Source organism: Daphnia pulicaria, chromosome 7 (assembly GCF_021234035.1).
Source record: "Daphnia pulicaria isolate SC F1-1A chromosome 7, SC_F0-13Bv2, whole genome shotgun sequence".
Lineage (NCBI taxonomy): Eukaryota > Metazoa > Arthropoda > Branchiopoda > Diplostraca > Daphniidae > Daphnia > Daphnia pulicaria.
The window spans coordinates 7749750-7771760 of record NC_060919.1 but is presented as its reverse complement, the minus strand read 5'-3'; the positions used below and the strand labels follow the sequence as shown (position 1 = coordinate 7771760).

The window sequence follows — 22011 nt, the reverse complement described above, 5'->3', positions numbered from 1 at the left end:
TATTATTATTACTGTATTTCATGTGTTCTAAACCAAGGCGCAATTTGTCCCTCCATTGTTTTTAGTATTGGACTTAGTCCTATTCATTTGATAGAATTGCTCTCAAGCTATCTTCAAGCAAGCAACCACTCATATCAGCTATCAATGTAGATTTCTGTCTTCTACATAATTTGAAGTGTATTCTATTAATTCATCATCATTCTTTCAATTCCTTTCATAGGATTAAGACCTTTAAACAACTAGCACCGCCAATAAATAACATTTACTTCCATCTGATTGGACATTTTCGGTCCATTGCTGGTATTGATGAGAAAATTCGTAAAATTTTGATTACTTGTTGAACATATCTGAAGGTAATGCAGTAAAGATTAGTGGTAAAATGATTATCATTGGTGACTAAAAAACAGGCTTGGACTGGTGCTCAAGCTCAATCAGTCTAAATTTGGTCCCATCATGGTGTTGGATCATTATACTGAAAGTAGGAAATATTGATTTGTATTCAAGAAGTAAATTTCTTTTGGTCTCCCGAATGACAAGCTGATAAATCAGATATAGTTAGATAATAATTCAGAAAATAAAACCTTCAATTTATTACCAATGTTAGAAGGTACAACTATTCATTTGAGGATTCATGGTTGTAGGGTGCCTCAAGCAAAAACCAAAATAAAGATATAACTTTCCCTACATGATGACATCCGAAAAGGAAAAAAAACAAGCCAAAATCAAAATTTGTTTGGCAGCATTCACTTTTAACACCACTGTTTAAATCAATTGAAAAGCTAAAAAAAAATGCATTTCAGCTGGAATCAGAAAAATGGGAATAACCAGGGGAGAAAATAATAGGAATACGTATAGATAAGTTCTGCGTTGCAGGATTGAAAATTCTAGACTTTACGCATTGTGAAAAAGTTCAGTTGCCTATGTCTACAGTCATCCGTGAAAGTTTCTTGAGCAGGAAAATGGCTCTCTATGTTTTTAATGTTATTTGACGGAAGGGATACTTTGATGTCTACCGTACCCCTCAGTATTTTACGCATTTTTTTCTTTTTCTTTCCATTCTACTCTTCCTTACCTAAGAAAAAAGAGAAAAAGGCGTAAAATACAGAGGCATCAAAGTATTCCCTCCCACCATTTCCTAGATTAGAGTAAATACACAATACATATACATATATATGAAAATTTTCTGAAATATGTAATGTGTCATCTAACCAATCTGTCATCCTCGACTATGTAGGGCCGCTCAGTAGCAGGGTTGCACAACCTTTTTTTTCCAGTGTTTCTGCTGGGCGGGAAAAGGCGGAGTGGTGTTTTCTGACGGATGAACACGTGCTGCTAGAAAGGGGGCGAAAACAATGACACTTGCTCTCTGCGGATTTGCAATATCTAAATGGAGAAATGAATGATGTAGAAACTAAAAAATAAAACATAAACAAGAAATAAATGTTCATACTTATCGTTGATGACGTCGGCGTCGTTACAGGAAAACGCGATCCAACGGATGACGAGGGCAACAATTCCTGAATTCCGGATGATGAAGGCACAGTAGGATCGCTTGTGTTGCTGATGTTTGGGGCCCAATCTGTTTTTTGGTAGCCTTGCTCCGAGTTGAAGTCTTTTCAATCTCATCTTTAGGCATCAGAGCCAATTTTCGGAGGAAAATCTTTCCCAACTGCTGGCCCATCTTTACCACATCTTGACTGGGGTCGTTGTAGGTGTAGCAGTTATCAAAAATGTTGTTGATGTCTCGAATGCAGTCTGTGGCACTCCAGTAGTAGTTGTTTTGCAGTCGCTTCTTCACAGTTCCCAGATACATGGAAACTTGATGACTTTAAAGTAGTCCTGCGAAGAGAAAGTAACACCAAGACATTAGCGGTCTTGAAAGACTAGAAGAAAAAAAAATTTGTCGACTTACAGATAAGCCATACTTGATTATGTCAACGGGCTCGTGTAATGGCCAAGCATACTTGTGGTTCCACAGTGCTAGCAAGACAGTACGCTGCAGAAATTGTAGCTGGTTTGTCACTCTTCCAGGGCGGCTAGGCACAACTGGAGGTTGCACCTGCTCGTTGATGGGTTCCATAATTGGTTTCTCTCTTGGAGGTAGTTCAGGTCTTGAATTATGTCTTGACATCTAGAAACATGGTACATATTGTTAAAAAAAGCTACAAAACACTTGGATAAATTCAAAAAGTCATACCATTTTGTTCTTTTCCTTGTTTGAATCACCTTTACTCGGATAGAAACGACAATTATTGAAAATAATACAATTCTTATCTATTATAAATCTTATTTGATTGCTTTTACACGATATCTTTAGCAAAATCTCTAGTTTTAACACAATTCCCGTAGTCACCAAGTATCTAAAAAATTTGAAAACCCAATAACAATAACACAGTCGAGGGAGCTTGGAAAACCAATAGGGGTAGCTTCGTGAATGAAGTCTGTTCTTGATCGCAAGAAGACACACAATAGTTTGCTATTGTTGTGCCATTCAAGTTTTAAAATACCAAAAAGTCGCTAAAGACCCCTCGTCACCGACGTTTTATTTTATAGAAAAAGTTAAAGTATATCACACAAACATTTTGTGTAGAAAATGTTTGCGATTACTCGGAAGTCGTTATCAATTTCCAACTTTTTTAACTTTGATCAATCTTACTAGTCGAAAAATTGAATTCTTCTATTTCAAACGACCACAGGTAGCAATGGAATACGAAAAAGATGTACCGAAAAAGTCTTTTTCATATCCATTTTTAGACATAAGATATCTGAATAGTGATATCTTTTTCATATCTCCCTTGTCGCTCTTTTGTAGATCCTTCAGATATCAATATTTTGATATCTTCTTGTTGACATGCTTTAGATATTGCAAAATAAACATACAATATACATCATTAAATGGATATCTTATTTTTGATATACATTTGATATAACAGACATAATGCGAAATTGATATCACTTTTTCTATTTTGCTATAACAACTTAGTATTACATTAAAAAGCCAAATTAAAAACAAAGAATTTCTTTATTTCTGTTGAATCACATGTAAAATTTTGTAATATTACAAAAGGGCGATCAAGGAAGGTAGTATTCCATACTGCATTTTTTTTCGGCGGTGAGGTTCCTTGTTTTTGTGAATACTTCAACTGCTCTCCTGTTGAAAGTACTTTCACTTTCCAAGGGAAACCGACGTCTAATGGCATCTGAGAATTTAAAAGTAACACAGGTTGTCAAATTTGAAGTTTTGTATGTAGGCCTAGACATGTGCATACGTACTTTTTATGCACTGGCATAAATCAAACGCATTGAAGGACACCATATTTTCTTTTTCCATGCCATAGAAAGTGTATGATTTCCATAACTCCGGACCAACTACGTGTTTGATTGTATTTGATACAGAATTCAAATTCGGCATTGCTCTTTAAAGCCAACTCAACTTCCATCACTTCCGCTACAGAGTTCAATGGGAACTTGTTTTCAAACTGTTGGTAATAAACGAAGTTGACGAATTGCAAACTGTATCATCATTTACAGTTGTTTCATTGTTACTACGACGTTTATTAAGCAATTCTGTCATTCCTATAGAACAAAAAACCCAAACAAAACCCACCAAAAAAGAACAAATGATGTTGGGAAATTTAATCAAATATGGCTCATATGTTTTGAAATATATTGCAAATTATTTCCTTTGATAATGTAATCCAGTTTTGAGTCCATTCCAATTACTTTTCTAGTAAGTGTTTCAAGCCTTCTGTGTATTTCAAAAAAATGAAATCATAAAAATAAAAATGTATCTTTGATTTATTTTACTTACAATAGAAGCGTAGACAGTGGTGGTTTTACAGAACTAGTTGTTGGTCTCGAAAATTGTTTTGAAGTTCCAGGTCTTGTTGAGTCATTGTCACCCCGATTCTCATCAACTTCAACAACAACAGCATCAGTTACACGTTTTGAAACTGTTGCTTGATGAGAAACTATAAATTATGACGTAATGGTTACTTTTTGGAACAAAAAGAACTTGTATATAACATTTACCAGATTCCTTTTTATTAAACAGATAAGATGCTGAGATAAGTTTCTTCCCTTTTGATTGAGGAATGTAATCATCTGTAATAAACATAAAACAGAAATATATATAACATCATTAAGCAACCATATTTAATATGTCAATACCTGAATTGGATGAATCAGACTCATCAGATTGTTGATGATGTTCATCAAGACCATCAGGTGACGATGATATGGTATTGCTGTTTTCGTTGCTGTTTTCTTCATCTTCATTACTTTCAAAATTCAACGGTTGTGCATCATGTTAAAAGTGTTGAGTACTCGAGTGAAGTGGTTCACAAATAACACTCACAACTTCTTTCACGGGAATCATCCCATCCTCAAAAATATCTAAATAACAATTTAAAAAATAAAACAAATAATAGGACACCTACAGCTAATAGTAATAAAGCAGGTAGTAAAACTATAAGTTGTTAATTAGGTAACGAACGATTTACAGTTTCATGAAATACTTTTTCCAATAATACCTGGAGCAGTAGATGGTTTTTTAACTTTAGTAACACGAGTTTTTTTTTGGTACAGGAACTTCTACATCATCTTCTACCAAACGAACTTTCCTTTTTTCTTTGTCGTTGTGACTGTCTGACTTTCTCCTCCTCGTTCTTCGATTCGTCAATAATTTTTTGGGCCGCTTTAGTTCGTCGTGCTGTACTTTTTCCTTGACTTTATCTTCTACTTCATCAGTGACTTCATCCGCTGCTTCATCCGGTTTTTCCTCTGTGGTTTCACTCTCCAGACAATCTTTGCTGGGCAATTCGTCTTCTTTCCCATCGTCTTGTGAATTCGAATCCAAATCCGACTTTTTCTTGCTCTTTTTCAGGCTCATTCCTAGGCTCATTTTCTTGCTCTTTTTCGTTTCTGGTAACGTACCCTTTGCTTCTTCTTCTGACTCAGTCGCGGAATCAGTTTCCTTTTGGTCGATCGATCCATCAACGACTTGTGATACTCCATCGACCCAAACTTCCAAGTTAGTTGGATCTTTGATTATTTCATCGATGCCAGGCAGGTCTTCTCCGTTGGTTGCAATCGACTTGTCCAAATCACCAATCGCTTCCTCTGCAGCCGCTGCGACTTTCTTGCAAAAAAGGCTTCCAAAGGCACCCTTTGATCGATTCTCTGATTTGCCATCTGCTTTCTTGACTTTCTCCTTGACTTTGTCTTTATCTTTACTTTTGACTTTTTCTTTCACTTTACCTTTTTCTTTGACTTGATCTTCGACTTCATCAATTACTTTATCTGCTGCTTCATCCGGTTTTCCCTCTGTGGCGTCACTCTCTGAGCACTCTTTGTTCAATTCATCATCTTTGCTAGTTTCTTGGGGATTTGAATCCAAATCTGGCTTTTTCTTCTTTTTCAGACTAATTTTGAGGCTCATTTTTTAAGTCTTTTTTAAAATTATGGTCACTTGACTTTTGGATAAATTCCTGTGGGCTCAGTCGCGGATTCAGTTGGCGTGGTATAGTTTCCGTTTGATTGCCTAGGAACTCTTTCTCGACAAGTTTGACATCAGAAACATCCGCGATTTTTATACGAATTGAAGATTCCTGCCACAAAACAAAGTTTTCTTTTCATTTACGATCTAAATCGCTTCACGCTTATCATCGTTTATCATATAGATAGGGAAAGAATCGAGTTTACTGTTCTAACTTGTATTAGTTTTAAATGGATTAGGAGAAATAGTTCTTAGTCTTAACTTAACTAAAATATTACTATTTTGGTTGTTATCATTGGTAAAACTTACTTGTTGAGCAAGTCTATTTCTCCGAAGTCGCTGCTGGAAAGACTGATGCCAGTATTGCGCTTGACGTGACGTGGAACGTGACAGGCAACGAAAGTCGATCGTCAAATCGTGCAGATGCCGTTTAATGAGTCTTGTTTGACTATAGGTCCCTTTCAGAATGGAAGCAGTCTGATAAATTGCTGAGGTGGCGTCTGGTCGAATGTAAAAACAAGATCCTTCTCAAAACGCTTTAGAGATCTAGAAACAACTGACGTTGCGTAGATATGAAATAGCTTTTGCCTTTTCTCCTGTTTTATTAAGATTTTTACGATACCACCTTGACAATTAGATTGAAAGCTGCCGTTTATCTGTTTAACTTTGCTTTAACGCCAAAGTCGAAATCGCCAAGGTTTGTTTGTGATCCAGCTGGTCTCTTGCTTTGTTATCAACACACGGGTCGATTGGTCTATAGAACAATATACGACAGTCGTCAATCTGGTTGACGATGGCCGCCGGCTCGTTGGATTATTTCGGCGATCCGTCAAACCTCAACAACCAAACTCTGAGTGGCAGCCCGGCGGATCCGCTGGAAGAAGATGGATCCAATACAATAGCCATCGGTGGAAGCGGAGGCGGAGGCGGTGGAATGATTGAGAATTACAGTTTGACGGAGACGATCCTCATCAGCGCCGCCCTTTTGTTCATCATCGTCGGCACCGTCGTCGGCAACATCCTCGACTGCGTCGCCGTTTGCTAGTCCGTCGCTTGGGAGTCTCTTTTTACCCTCCCAATCCGGCCGGATTTTAGTTATACGGGAGCGGCCGTTGTCTCTTAAATGCAAACGGGCACCTATTTATGCCGGTTCCGGCTCTGTTATAGGACCGGAATTATGAATAATGAATGGCGAGGGAGGGGGGAGGGGGTTTAGCATAGTCGATCCGTATTCTAGACCGGTTGAGTAAAGCTCGTGTAAATTCTCCACTCCGCCGGATCGTCGGTTGAGTGGCGACGACGTTTTCGACTTTTCTGACTGGTCATGCGGAATTAAACATTGATTTGTTTCGACGTCTTATTCCTCCCGGATTCCCAATCTAATTGAAATGGACGCCCAGCACAAACTCCACAAACTGTGAATTGGAATACTGTCAAGGGGTTGCTGCTACTGCTGCGTGTATTAATGTCCGCGCATATTCAATGTCGATATAGGGAAATGGGACGGGGGGACTTGTATCATCTCGTTAGAGATCCTCTTCCATTTGTAATTTGCTTCATTGTTATCGAGTAGTCTTACTTGACATCCAATTATCGTGGAGACTGTGCACTCACAATGTCTCTCTCGCTGTTGTGTAACAGCAGAGAAAATTAATTGGAATATCACGTCCATTTATTTGACCTTGTCGACAGTCCCCGCCCTTTTTTGAATTATTATGCGATTGGCAATTAATTCTGGGAGGGATTCTTTAAAAATGTGTGTTGATTTTTCTTTAAATAATTGTTAGGCGCCGTCCGTGCAATTACCTGCTGGTGTCGCTGGCCGTGTCCGACCTGTGCGTGGCCCTGCTGGTGATGCCCATGGCGCTGGTCTACGAGGTGCTGGGCACTTGGCCGTTTGGTGCCAGCGCCTGCGACACTAGAGTGGCCTTCGACGTCCTGTCGTGCACGGTCGTGCGCGTCCATCCTCAACTTGTGCATGATCAGCGTCGACCGCTACTGGGCCATCACCCGCCCGCTGGACTATGGCGTCAAACGGACGCCGGCCCGGATGATTTCCTGTGTCTCCCTCGTCTAGATCTCGTCCGCCTGCATTTCTCTGCCGCCTTTACTCGTCCTGGGCAACGAACACGGACCATCCGCCGCTCCTCATCCACCCACCACCACCAGCAGCAGCATCTAGCCCAGCAACAAAAACAACAGTCAAACGAGTCCGATGACCATGTCCAGCAACGGACCATTGGCCAATTTCATTGAATTGGCAACGGCTGCTGCCGGACAAGATTACCAGTGTCATGTGTGTCAAGAGTTTGGCTACCAGATCTACGCCACCCTGGGCTCGTTCTACATCCCGCTGGCTGTCATGGCGGCCGTCTATTACCAAATCTTCCAGGCGGCCAAACGGATCGTCGACGAGGAGAAAAAGGCCCAAAGTCATTTGCTGATGACCAGAACCAACAGCTGCGCCAAACAAAAAGTGGCGGCTGCGACCGTCGGTGGTGCTGGTCAACCTCTGCAACCGGTCCAGTCATCTCTCCTGGTCCATCCTCTCCACCAGCCCAGTCTCTACACCAACGCCGCCATGGTTATTGTCCGTCGTCACAGCGACCGACGGAATTCCTTGATGGACAGCACGGACCGAAGCTGGGTGGGCAACCATTGAACCGGTGTCAGCCGGCCAACAACTTGGCCGCCAAACCATGACGTCTGCATTTCGTCATCGTCCGCCTCTTCCTGCGCTTCCCTGATGGGCACGGTGAGGAACGAGTCGAAATTGCAGAGTCAGGCGAAAGAAAAGGGAAAAATCCAGGAGAAAGTCCAGACATCCGGTGCCCTTCAGCCGCTGAGTCGACTGGATCAGGTCAACAACATGTCGCTGCTGGACATTCCCCGCAGCGTGAGCAACAACTGCCCCCATCGCCGCTATTCCTCGTCGGCCGCCAGCACGGCCGAAATCCACGTCTACGAAGACGACGATCCGGAAGGATCGAATCGGTGGAGCCGCAATCCCTCGGTCGGCAACGCCCAACTGTCATGTGCTCCTGATCTCTCGTCCATCCAGTCAACAGGAGCCGCTCCCGCTCTCCATGTTCCCTCGGCAGTGCCAGCGGCCCCTCACCGGAATTGCCAGAGCATTCGCACTCCCACCCACCAGGAGAATCAACTCCAGCGGCGAGGAAGTCGCAACCGATTGCGTTTCGCACTCAACAAGGAGCGCAAGGTAAAATATCAAAACTAAAACCAATTTTTCATCTTGGACATTTAAAAAAAAAGAGAAATGAAAATCGATTCCGGATTGGACTCGCAATCAATTCTTAGACGGTTTGGCGAACATTCAAAAAGAAAAGTTTCCGGCAGATCATACATAAAACCTTCGTACCCAAAAAGAAAAACAATTGGACCCTGCCCTGTATCAAATTGGCTCTAAAGGACCTGGAAACTCCTTTTGGCCAAAACACAAAGTTTGTGTGTGTGTGTTTGTGTGGCAGGGGGGGGGGGTACTTCATCTCCTGCTGGATCGTATCTCCTCGGGGGGGGTGAAAAGGGCCATAGAAGGAGCCCTATACACTCCATTGAGCAGATCCTAAGTGAAACAGACTACACAGAGGGCGTAATGACGTCGAGGAGGCCATATAGTCCAGAGTTATAGTCGTCTGCCACCGAGTGTACTCTATGCCACTTTATATCTTTCTTTCGCAGCGGCTCACGTCATAAATTTGTCATTTTTTTCTTTTTTATTTAAAGTTTGAATAGTTTCAAGTCTTTTAAATTGTTGATGGGGGTGTAGTCTGGTTTTTGGGTTGTTATCCTTGTCGGTTGGTTTATTCATCCGATGGAATTTATGTTAATTTTCTTTTAATTTTGTTACTTGACGAATGTGAAAGGCGTCGACGACGTTGGGGACCATCATGAGCGCCTTCACGTTGTGCTGGTTCCCGTTTTTCGTGCTGGCCCTGGTCCGTCCGTTCATGAGCCACCAGACGGCCTCGCTGGTCATCCCTCGCTGGTTGTCGTCGCTCTTCCTCTGGCTGGGCTACGCCAACAGTTTCCTCAACCCCGTCATCTACGCCACCACCAACAAAGACTTCCGGCTGCCCTTCCGCGAGATCCTTTGCCTCAGGTGCAAGTCATAATGCATGCAAGAATCATTCGTTAACGAGGTTAGTGGGTCTATGTAAGAAATGATGGGACGTTTTGTTTCCGAGCCGTCCCTTCATCTCATTCTTTTCGAGCTACATCAAAATGGAAAAGACAGCGCGTCTCCTCGGCACAAGAGAGAGAGAGACACGACAAGCAGTCTGAAGTCAAATTCAAAACGATGTGGAGGAGAGATAAGAGCGCGGGAATCGGATCTGCATAGATCTGCCTCAATTTCAGAGCCACTTATGCAAAAACGGGTGAGCGACTTAAAGTCAAGACCAATCGGCCAATCTATCCTACTTTTTAGTTCCCTCCCGTGAACATGAGAAGCAAGACGAGCGCCTATCGAGGAAAAGATATCGCGTTACAGTTTCGTGCTCTGAGAACCAACAAGAGAGAGAGAGAACACGCTCAACTTTGACATCCCTAAATGTTTACCTCCATTACAAATAAAAGAAAAAAATGTGTATACATGGCGAAGAGTGGCACAAGGAAAAATGGGATCGGACGATCAAAATTGTCCTTAAAGAGCATTTATACAGAAATGAATGTCAACTTTTTTTCTCTCCTACTCTCATTCAAGAGAAGAGCCAATCAACAAAATAAAACAAGTAGTGACAAGGCTATTCCTCGCCTGTCTCTCTCGGTCGCATCTTTCTTTAGGTGGCACATGTGGCAGCTATTCAATTCTATGTAATATTATTACATAGGCAAACACCAGTAGCCACACCCATGGCCGTGGGAGACGCTTTTGTGTTTCTTTTTATTCTAGTCGTTGTCAAATTGCACCCCACAGTTCAATTGAAATTGAATGTTAAACCATAAAATATTTATATAGTATATTCTAAACATTATACCGAACGAACTCTATAAAAACTAGATTTGTGAATGACGTCATCGTGAATCTATCGGAATCTCTTTCGCCTCGTGAGTGACTTGCTGTTGAGACCGTTATTTACCCCAAACACAAAATGGATCCACAAAATATATATTTATTGCGGAATGAATTGTTATTCGTATTTTTAATTTTTGTATTTGATTTGCATATAGATGAAATAAGTACAAAGTAGAGGGGGAGGAAGGGTCGTGAAAATAGGAGAAAAATAAAAACTTTGGAGGTGGGGTCTAAAAAATAAATCGTTCGCATTTTTTTACGGTTGCTGGGGGAGGGGTGATAAAAATTTTAAAACAAAATATTGTTCGGAATAGTAAGCCGTGTCTACTTACGTACCGAAATATGTTTTGTTGAGACGAGTTAAACGACACGGAAAGATAGATGTGTTTGTGATTGAGATGAGATGTGATTCTTTTGTATTAAGACAGAGAGTGCAGTATTCTATTGATACATGGATATCTGACTGACTCTGACAAGCGATGGAATAAGAGTGAGGGGCCCGACCCCCTCCAGAATATTACATTGACACCAGGGTGGGGGAAGGGCACAAAGAAATAGCGCAATCAAGCGGGTGACAACGGGGCCACCTGTCGGGCCCTTTAAATATATACAGTTGCGTTAAGCTAATTCAGCTGGATGTTACAGCCATCTGTTGGAAGTCCATTTCATTTCCAACAAATATTTTGTTTCATATCGCTCATGAAAAATTTATATTTGATTAGCTTGACAAAAAGTTTAATCACTATAAAATTTTAACTAAAATACTCCGTTCAGCGGATGTAATAAAACCGCTTTAATTATTTAAATTGAGCGGTTCGGATTTAGGGGGAGGGTTCGATTTTTAATTTCTATCGATATCTTAGGCCCAAGGCGGCTAATTAGAATATTAGTGTCGTCTGCTGCTTTCGTTTTGTTTCCAATGAACTTTTTCGGAACGTACACAGATTATGACTGCATGAAAAACAGCACAATTAAACGTCCAACTACAACAATTAAACGTCCAGCTACAACTTTCCTCGTAATTTTAGATTGAGAAATTTCAATTCTGTATTATGCTTTCTGAAAAAGGTTTTGACAAAACTCAGTAGCATTGCTTCGACTTTCTTAACGTGCGAGTATGCCAGACGGAATATGAAGCGTCATGTTGATGAACGTTGCATATTTCACACTAAAAAGAAAATTGTTCCAATTGGATTAATCTACCAATTAATAGTTCAAAATATTACAAAATAAAAGGCTAAAATTAGAAATTATTATAACTTGTGTGATAAATTAAATGCTGTTTTTTATATGTATTTACGTGAAATTAGTATGTGTTCTGACATAATATTTATAATTTGTGTACACAGTTGCCTATTATTCATCCCCATGTTATGTGAGCAGAGCCATTAGAGATGTGAGTGTGCAGATTAGTATTAGGCTATTTTACTTCCGTTTGAAACCTCCTTAACATCATGGATCCAATGCTTTCTAAGAGATCTTTTGAGAGGCATGTTACAAACGCTATTAAACAGTGTCAGATTGAAGAGAAACAAAGAAAACGAAATGAGAATGAAAGTGAAAGTGCAAACGCGAGTGCAAACGCTGAAGAAAGGAACTTATTAACTCAATTTCAAACAAGTGGAATATATAATTTTGATGTCAGTGATGACAACACAGTGGGTGAACAGGAAAACTTTGATGAAGTTGTTTTTTCATCGGAGAAGAAAGAATGTGTGTTTCGCAGCTTTCGGAGTATAATACATCTTCCGATGAGAATGTCGATGTGAGTGAAGAAAACGGAAACGAAGAATATGAAAACATTCCCAGTGATGGAGTGGTTGTTCATCTATGACATTTAGTGCCAATCATGTCGAAAAAATGAATTTTCACCTCAAATCAGAAGTTGCAAGAATTTCAGTCAAGAACAGTTTGACGCATACTGCGACGAATGACATTTTTTTTTTATTGAGAGATTTGGGGCACGATGTTCCAAAAGACGCTAGGACACTTCAATCACAGCAATTTCGAACATTTCGGTTTCATTCTTGGAATCGTAAAGAAAATTAGACAAGGTGTCGGTGTAGGTGTAATCGAACTAAATTTAGTAATTAACATTGATGGTGCTCCTTTGTACCGCTTTTCAAAAACAAATGTTTGGCCTGTACTTGGCAGGATCACTCATATAAAAGACTCAAGACCTTTCGTTATAAGCATATATTACGGCCCCTCAAAACCATCGTGCTTGGAAGACTTCTTGTGTCCCTTCATTGAAGAAATGAAGAAATTAGAAAAACATAAAGTAACCGTTGACGGAAAATATTTTAGTGTTAATTTACAGTGTGTTGTGTGTGATGCACCTGTCGGCAGTTTCGTTAAAAAATGTGTCGGACACGGAGCATTCTTTGGACGTGAACGTTGCGTACAAAGAGGTGAAAAAATTGGTGGTTTAATGACATTTCAAGCAACAGATTCAGACTTCAGTAATGATATGTCATTTCGACACCAAAGAAATAAAAAACATCATCAGGGAACCAGCCCATTTACGGAGTTTAACATTGACATGATAAAAGGTAATTATTATGTATATTGCAAATAGAAATATGAACATTTTGTGTAATATTGATATAAATAGGGCAATCTCTCTAACGTATATAAACGGTATAGCCTAAATAAAAAATTTGTAATGCCTTTTTTACATGTTTTTCAAACCAACATCATAATTAAACTATGTTATTTTATTTTAACTGTATACGAGACGAGGACGCCGCAAAAAAAGAGAAATTAATAAAAGAATAAATTAATGAAAGATTATTAAAGATATGGAGATAATGAAAGACTGTGAAGATTATCTACATATTCCTTGTTATTATGGCTTATATTATCTCATTATTGTTTTTGCAAATTTAATTAGGTTTTCCGCTAAATTACATGCACCTAGTATGTTTAGGGGTGATGAAAAAATTACTGCTGCTGTGGAGAGGGGAGAAAAAATCAGCCAATAACTGAAGACCCAGAAAAACTAAGCGAACTAACAAACAGGCCAAAGATCGAGTTTTTCGTCTTTCTGCAATCGCCCAAACTACGATAAATAACAGAATAATTGCGTTAAGCAAATGTTTCCCTATGGAGTTCCAGAGAAAAAGTCGAAGTTTGGATGAAATAGAAGATTGGAAAGCGGTAGAGTTCAGAACATTCCTTCTTTACAGCGGGCCGATAGTTTTGAAAAGTGTTCTATCCGAAGAACAGTACGAACAATTTTTATACTTCCATACAGCCATCCGGATTATTTTTTCATCGTCGTCAACAGAAGAACAATTAAACTATGCAGAACAATGTTTGAAATACTTTTCATTTCAATTTGGTGTTCTTTACGGAAGTTACCAACTGATTTATAATGTCCATTCCATCAATCACTTGGCCGATGACTGCCGTTTTTAAAGGGTTCTCTAGACTGCTTCAGTTCATTCCCACTCGAAAATTTTCTTGGTAGATTACAGAAGATGTTGCGGGGTACAAGAATACCATTAGCACAACTGAAAAAATGGTTATCCGAAATAGATAATTTTGGAAATTATAACCCAGATTGTCAGAAACATCACTACGGTCCATACCAATTTAATTTCAGCTCAATTAAGGTAAAATCTTCGTCCGACTGTTATGTCATTAACAACAAATGCGAGATTTTTAAAGTGCTTGCAAAGACAGATAAGTCCATTTCTTTCGTCAAATATTGTTTAAAAAGACAATCATGGGAAATTTTCAAATCTCTTTGATTCTCCGCTTAAAGCTTCTCTTTTGAAAATTTTTGTTGCTAATGATCCCAAGTCTGATGTACATAAACCTGCTTTTAGTATAGAATTCATTGATTTTAAGAATGCTGTTAAATGTGTTGGTTTGAATTACGAAGAAAGCCTTGCATTTTTCCCTCTTCTGCATAATCTGTAATTGATTTTAATAAATATATACACAATTTACACATTTATGATAACTGAGAAATAATAAACAAATTTTAAAATAATATTTTCTCCGTAATCATTTTCAGTACTCATCAGTGGCGTTTACATCAAATAATAGCTTTAATATCGGATTTAAGACACGAACTCACATCATATTTAGTACAATACCAAAAACATATCAAAATAATGTAACAAAAATTGATAACCATAATAAGATATAATTACGACATATTTTTCATATCGCATTTCAAACAGGAAAGAATGTATAAAATAAAATTTTAATTTCATGTCAAAATAATGTAAGAAAATTTATATCTTTAATTAGATATAATAACGAAAACCGCCATTGTCATATCAAAATTATGTAAGACAAATTGTGTTATTTAGTACATCAATAATATATTCAAAATTGGATATCTACATTTTCATACCAAAACAAACATCAATTTCACATCACTTTTGAGATGTAAAAAGGTGTGATTTTCTACAAATAAAATGGACATCTTTATTACATCAAATCCGTGATATCCAAAATATTACACGTATGTCATGTCAATTTCATGTCACACTTTCAGGCAAGAATGTCAAAATGACATTAGCATATCAAATTGATATTAAATTGACATGACTGTGCTATCTGGGACCAAGGACCCCTCGTAATTGCCATTTTCTTTTATACAAATAGTAAAAGTATACAACACAAACATTTTGTGTAGAAAATGCTTGCGATTACTTGAGGTCGTTATCAATTACCAACTTTTTCCACTTTGATTAATCCACAGGTCGAAAATTTGCTTCATCAGATTGAGATTTGCCTCACATTCCGAGTCTTAGGATACGACGGAGAAGTAACGGGTGAACGGAAACCGAAATTTGAAACAAAGTTATATTATTATATTATATTACTATTGCCATTGCCCGATGGTAATCGTCAAAATTTTCACGTCGACATTCACCTTGCTGAAGACAATTACGTCGAAGAAGTCAAAGCGTAAACAAACATTTCCGGAATTCTCGAGGGATCTTTTCCACTATTTGTTAATTTTCTAATCGATTTTTAGACCGTCGAGTATTAGTGAGCCGTTTAGTCACAATGTTTTACCTCAAGTTTTTTTTTGAAGTCACATATTCTTTATGAAAATCAATCTGCACTTAATATTTTGTTCTCTCTCTCTTTCTCTAGACCCATTCAGTTGAATCAATATCGCTCGTCTATGTCTCATTCTCAACAAAAGTTATTCTACGTATATCTGGCAAAAACCAAAAGAATTTGTTAACATTAAGAGTAAGTCTGTTCTCTTTGATCAATGCGGCTAGATATGGGTTTATCTCCCACTCTTCATATCGTTTATCTGGAAGAGTGCAGTTCGATAAATCACAGCATACTTCTATAAACAATAAAAACGAAAGGCTTGAGCTAAACTCAAACGAATAGCTTAACAGCGAAGGGTAAAAAAATATAGTTAGCAGTTGTCAAAATTACCAGTATTAGGAAGCTGAGTCAGTTGATTAACATGTTCAAGCTGTTGGTTAATTTCAACTTCTGCATTAGGCACTAGATCACCATTGTAACCTGCTTTACATAACAAGCTTGTGTTAACTCAAACAAAAAGCTCGAGAGCAAAGTGTAATTATTATCTAGACACAAGTTGTCACAATTATTACTAGAAAAAGAAAGCTGAGTCAGTTGATTACGATGTTCAAGCTGCTAGTTTACTACTGCATTGGACACTAGATCACCATTGTCACCTGCTTTGCATAAAAAGATTCTGTTAACTAAAAAAAAGCTCGAGAGCAAAGTGTAATTATTATCTAGTAAGTAGTTATCGCAATCACCAAGCTTAGTCAGTTGATTACGATGTTCAAGCTATTGGTTAACTTCGGCATTTGGGAAAAGCTCAACATGGTCAACTGATATTAAAAAAACAAATTGTGTTAAACTCATATTAATAGCTTGAGAGCAAAGGATAATTAATACATAGTAAGTAGTTGTCACAATTACCTTCACTGGGAAACTGAGCTGTGAGATGGATCAACTGAATACCATGATCCAGCTGCTTGTCAACTGCTGCCTTTAGCACAAAATCAGCACCATCATCATCTGTTAAATATCAAAAGCTTGTGTTAAATGAAATAGCATAGGTTTATTTACCATCAACAGTATTGTGTAGTTTACTTATGAGCTGACTGATGTGATGTGTTGGCTGCTTGTCAACATCGTCAACTTTGATTCCTATTTTAGGAAAAATTTCAAATAACAGTTTTAGGTTTAGAAACAAACATGCTTTTTAAATTGATTCTTACTCGAATCAAGAAATTGTGACCTTTTAGCAACTCTTACCTTGCTGCTGATTTTGTTAATTCAGCTTGGTTTCTTGTTGTATAAATCTTGGGCATTTGTTCTGAACCTGCAATAGAATGCAATCTAAAGTTAAAAAGAGAAAATCAGTGCTGCCTTCTGGGGTTTTGTTAGTTGTTTCAGAGCAATCACCATTCTCAGTGTTTTTCCGTTTCAGACTTCTAACTTTAACTTCCTCATCCACAGCAATATGAATAATAGAATCACCATCACTCGTTTCAGATTGTTCCAGCTTTTTAAGAACATTTTGTTCAAGATGAAGAAATATTTCTGACGAATCCACATCCACTACTATCTTAAAATCTCCGTCAAATTTCATTATTAAAACACCTTCTACGCGCGTGTTCAAATTACCACCAACATTTCTTTGAACAACAGTTCTTTTAAATTACCAGGTCAGGTATTAAAGGATCGTCAATGATTTGTGCAGAGCGTTAAGGCAATGTAAATAAATAATAATGTTAGGAAAGTGACGATGAGAGCAGATGGTTTAATTTGGATTAGTGGTACAAATTTTTCCCATCAACTCAAAACCAACATTGTTCCGCTAAACACACTTTGAAAACAGTTATTTTTTTATAACAGTTTCTGATGGTATTATTTGTTTTATGATTTGTTTCGGAATAAACATCACAGCAGCATATGATAAAAATTTGGATGTACATAAGCTCAATTTTAAATAAAAACGAAAGAAGCGGTCTAGGATATTTTAAATTTTGGTGGGAAGAAAAACATAAGTTTTCAAAGCGCTTACTATGAAAAAAAAATCCGTCACGTAAAAATGAAAGTTTTCAGGTCTTCCATTACCAAAAATGTTTTGCCAGCCAATAATATGGCTTTGAAAATTCAATAAAAGACTGGCTGACTGTCACAAGTTTGAAAACGACAAAAAAACAGTTCCAGCCTTAAAAACTCTTCCAGTTATGATCAGTGTCTTTAAAGGCTGGTATTTTAATTCTTCGTGCAAACAATCACTGTTATCAAAACACGAATTTCCCCACCACCAAGCAAATTTTGGTTCCATTGTAGAATGGTTACCGTGTACCGTAAAAGTTTCAATGTTACCACTTAGAAAATGTCCTTCACCATGTTCTTTTATATCTAGCGTCAACATTTTTTTATGGCGAGTGGTGAAAGTCCAGGGGACATTATGATTATTAGAATTTCTACTCATTATTTTCTTAAGTCACGCATTTTTTTATTCAAAGCGAAAACACCATGAGATGACACAATGATATCGGTGGCCAAATAGCCATAATTGAGTAGAAAATGAAGCAACGTATGTTATTTGGGGGTTATTGCTTTGCTTTCAGATTCTACCGGCCTAGGATAAAGAAGAACATGATTTGAATTGGTGATTGTGATGTTTTTTGTGAGAATAACCAAAGTCCTTCTCAGAAAACTGATAGCACTGCAGGGACGCTATTATTTGGAGCATAATGAGGATTATCAAAAGAAACAAATTCCACTAAAACAATAGGTAAATACATTGTCAAAGACATCATCTCAGAAGACGAAAAAGAAATTTTTTTTTGCTCTAGCACCTAATTTTGTTTTATCTGTGGAGGAACAGTGAATTCTCTATCGCTCATAAGCATAGAAAGATTAAGATTCACTATATCAAGTTTTAATTCAATAACCGGATCGTGGATAAGATAATTCAGTAATAAACCGGAACTATTATTTAAAATCCCTTCAGGTCCCACATGCACCAAATATTGCATAAAATATTTAGTTGAGTCAAACTAGCGTAATCTGTCGAAAGCTGATCGGCCATACCATACCATAATTCACTGAAAGAATATATCTTGTCGCTATAACAGCGTTCTCGATTTCCGTACATTGCTGCTCATAAGTAATTTGGTTCCTCATAATACAATGCGATTCATGATGTATCTTTTCGAGATCGTTACGAACAATCATGCATGAATGGCAAGGTAATCTAGCGAAACCCAACCCCTTCTTTAAACCCACCCACAAAATTTGAAACTTATGTCACATACGATGTGTAATAACATCCCATACCACTTCCGACGATCGTTTCGTAAATAGAAATAACACCTGCATGCAAAAGTAATAGATCGTCAATAAATGGCCTTAAAAAGACATCGACACCACGCTCTTTTAGTATGGCACAACTAACTATCCCGAAAAGCAAAATATTTCTAAAAGAAGAACGGAAGATGTGAGGAAGATTCAGTAATTGCTAGTAAAACACTTTATGCTTTCCTTTCTTACTTCCGAGGGGATTTCCGTTCTTCACCTCATCAATATAAACTTAAATGCGAAGAATATGGTCACGGTTTTCAATGTAAAAAGGATGGTTCTTCGGATAATGACCGTCCCAAACATGGCAATATTGCCGGAGGGAATCTAAAAACGGGATCACATAAACAGTTTGGAATACCTGATCGATAACATTTCCAAGGTCGTCATCATGTATCCATTCAAACGACGACTCATGTGGATTTAAAATTACTTCCACTGGCATGATGGGGAAGTATTTGGTCCAAGAAGTTTCTTGTCTGTAGTGCGTCATCTGTTCTTGTTCGTGAATTGTTTGAAAGGCTGCTTTAAATAAAGCACACCCGACAGAGTAAAACGGGACCAGAGCAATAAGTTTTTTCTTCAATAAAAGAAATTATATATTACAATCTCCATTAACTTATGTAATACATTCATTGAAATAAAAAAATGCTGTGTAACTGATGCATGTGTGTTATTTTAGTTCAGTAATATAGGTATGACACTGGAATACAAGTTGGAGTTGAATGCATGAATCCTTACAGGGAATGTTGCCTGCCATCAGCATTAAAAATAATAAAAATAAACATAATTGATTATATAACACCAGGAGTAATAATGTAAACATATAGACACTGAATGAGGAATGCACATGGTGCATAGTTTTCATGAATGGCATCTGACACTAATTGAATGCTCAAAAGGTATAAAAATGTGTGATGTAGTTGGAATAACATTCTAGACTCCCATTCCTGGTTGTCAGGAGAGGAAATTTAAAGATTGTCTATCACATTATCCAGCATCAAAAGTTTGCCAATTATCTGCTGTGTCACGGGATCTGCTGCTGGCAACAAAGGTCAATCGGAAGCTGATGACAAAGGTCCATCATAAGCTGATGACAAAGGTCCCTCAACAGCTGCTGGTGATAAAGGTACACCAGCAACATCAGCTATCATTGCTATCATCAACACACAGTGTACACTGTGTAAATCTAAAAAAGGAGCTAGGTTAATTTGTTTTTTCTTGATGTTAATTATAATATGAACAACTCACTGTTATCCACTTGACAATTTCCATGATGTCTATTCCAATGGCGTCTAAATGAATGAAAAACTTGAAAATGGCTATCTCAGCCAGGATGCCAGCACACAACGTGAAATGGGGCTTTATGGCTGAGTTCATGCTTCACGTGCTGATAGAATGCAGTGGGGCTGGCGTTATCTACCCTTATAAGAAAATTACAAATCGAACACTGCATAGAATTTGACATGACGATAAATGAAGTCAATCTTCATCAAGTAAAGTGTGTTATCAATTGGTGTGTAGTCTTCCTGATCAAAACAAAAAAAAATTGAGTATTTTTGATCAATTCCACAAATCAATTCTTAGCTTATCAATCGATAACGGAAATAATAAGTTTTCCAAATTTAAGTATGAATATTGATTTGAATTGATTGATTTTTTAAGTACTTAAATTTGGGTAAACTACTTTTAATTTTTAACTTTCTGTTAAAATTTAAGCATATTAACAATAATAAGTAGGAAGAATCACCATTCAGTGGGCAATTTCTGAGTTAAGTAATGATAAATCATACTTTTTCTAAATTGCTTATTAATACAGCGGCCAACTACTTAATTTTGCCCTTTTCAGCAGTTTAAAATAACTACTGAAACTAGTTTAACACAACTACTGAAAAGGGCCAAATTAAGTAGTTTGCCCCTGCTGTGTAGGGGTTATTGGATGTTTGATATATTAGCCAAAGCGAGATTGCATGTGTGTGAAAACATTTTCAGGTAAGTTATCTTTATTATACAGTTACTTTTGTTTGAACATCTTCTACAATTGTCTTTCTGATAATCTAATAGAGATCAATGAATTTATGTGCTTGCAGAAGAATGTGAATCTTTAATAAGTAACGATAAAGTGGAGAATTGTCTCATCTATAGTAAAATTGCTTTATAATATTTTGTTACATTGTATTGTAATTAAATTATTTGATATATTAATTCTGAAAACAGGAAAGCTGTCAGCTGGGAGCAAGTCTAGTCGCTACAGTAGTGATTCTTGGGTATCCCAAATAAGTGAATTTGATACAGACCACATGTCAATTTTTACTCACGAAGAGAATTTCACTCATACAGGTGTTTAATAATAAAATTTTCCGAAGGGTTTCTAATCACGTTTTTGTGGTATAGGTGGGATTAGTTGGCGATTGTTTCACTAGATAACTACAACTATAGTCATTTAGCGCCAATTGGTGAATGAAGTTTGAAGCGGATATAAAACAATAAAATAAAATGTTAATGTTACAGGATAGAAATAAATGCAAAAAAGAACCACTTCAAAATTGGAATTATTGGTGGCACGCGGCTCACCGGTCATCTCTATTGTTATGATGCGCAATTCCTGAACGTCCGTATAAGGCGTAACTCTGGAACGTCAGTAGCTTCAATAATATAAGGTCTTCTTTGTGGTCCATTAGTTAGTTCGGTTACAGTCTGGTATTGAGACTGGGTATTCTCTGTTACAGTCTGGTATTGAGACTGGGTATTCTCTGTTACAGTCTGGTATTTAGACTGGGTTTTGGTCTCTCATAAGGGTACGTTTTGTGTCGTCTTATTGTTTAAACTTGTCTTTCTCGTCTTTTGTCCCTGTCTTTTTAAATACAATTAGTTAAGTTGTGTCGGATAATTCCCCCTTTTAGTTATTTCTCTCCGTTCCGTAACACTATTTAACAAAACTGAACACAACACTCGTAAGGTATAAAATTCCTCTACATACCAAAGACGCCTCCGTCAAAATTCTAGTTGTTAGTCCATTTGCTTCAGACAAGTCGGCTGCAGCTAAAGCAAAAATGAGCAATACAAAACAAGACTACATTATTGAACCGGATAAGATCCAGAAGACGTTGGAATTTATTTCAAATCAGAAGCTGAC

The 22011-nt window shown here is 37.7% G+C and overlaps 1 protein-coding gene and 1 long non-coding RNA gene across 2 annotated transcripts; one reads left to right on the top strand and one right to left on the bottom strand.

Moving 5' to 3' along the window:
• The first annotated feature begins 8243 nt into the window (after window positions 1-8243).
• On the top strand, window positions 8244-9630 carry LOC124348573 (5-hydroxytryptamine receptor 1-like). Its single transcript, XM_046798798.1, has 2 exons — window positions 8244-8717; window positions 9382-9630. Exons 1-2 carry the CDS (start codon window positions 8244-8246, stop codon window positions 9628-9630), a joined length of 723 nt encoding a protein of 240 aa, XP_046654754.1.
• A 9901-nt stretch (window positions 9631-19531) lies between these two features.
• LOC124348365 lies at window positions 19532-20396 on the bottom strand. Its single transcript, XR_006919953.1, has 2 exons — window positions 20127-20396; window positions 19532-20064 (listed from the first exon to the last, which is right to left on the bottom strand). It is a non-coding gene; the product is annotated as an uncharacterized LOC124348365 (long non-coding RNA).
• Between the last annotated feature and the right edge of the window lie 1615 nt (window positions 20397-22011).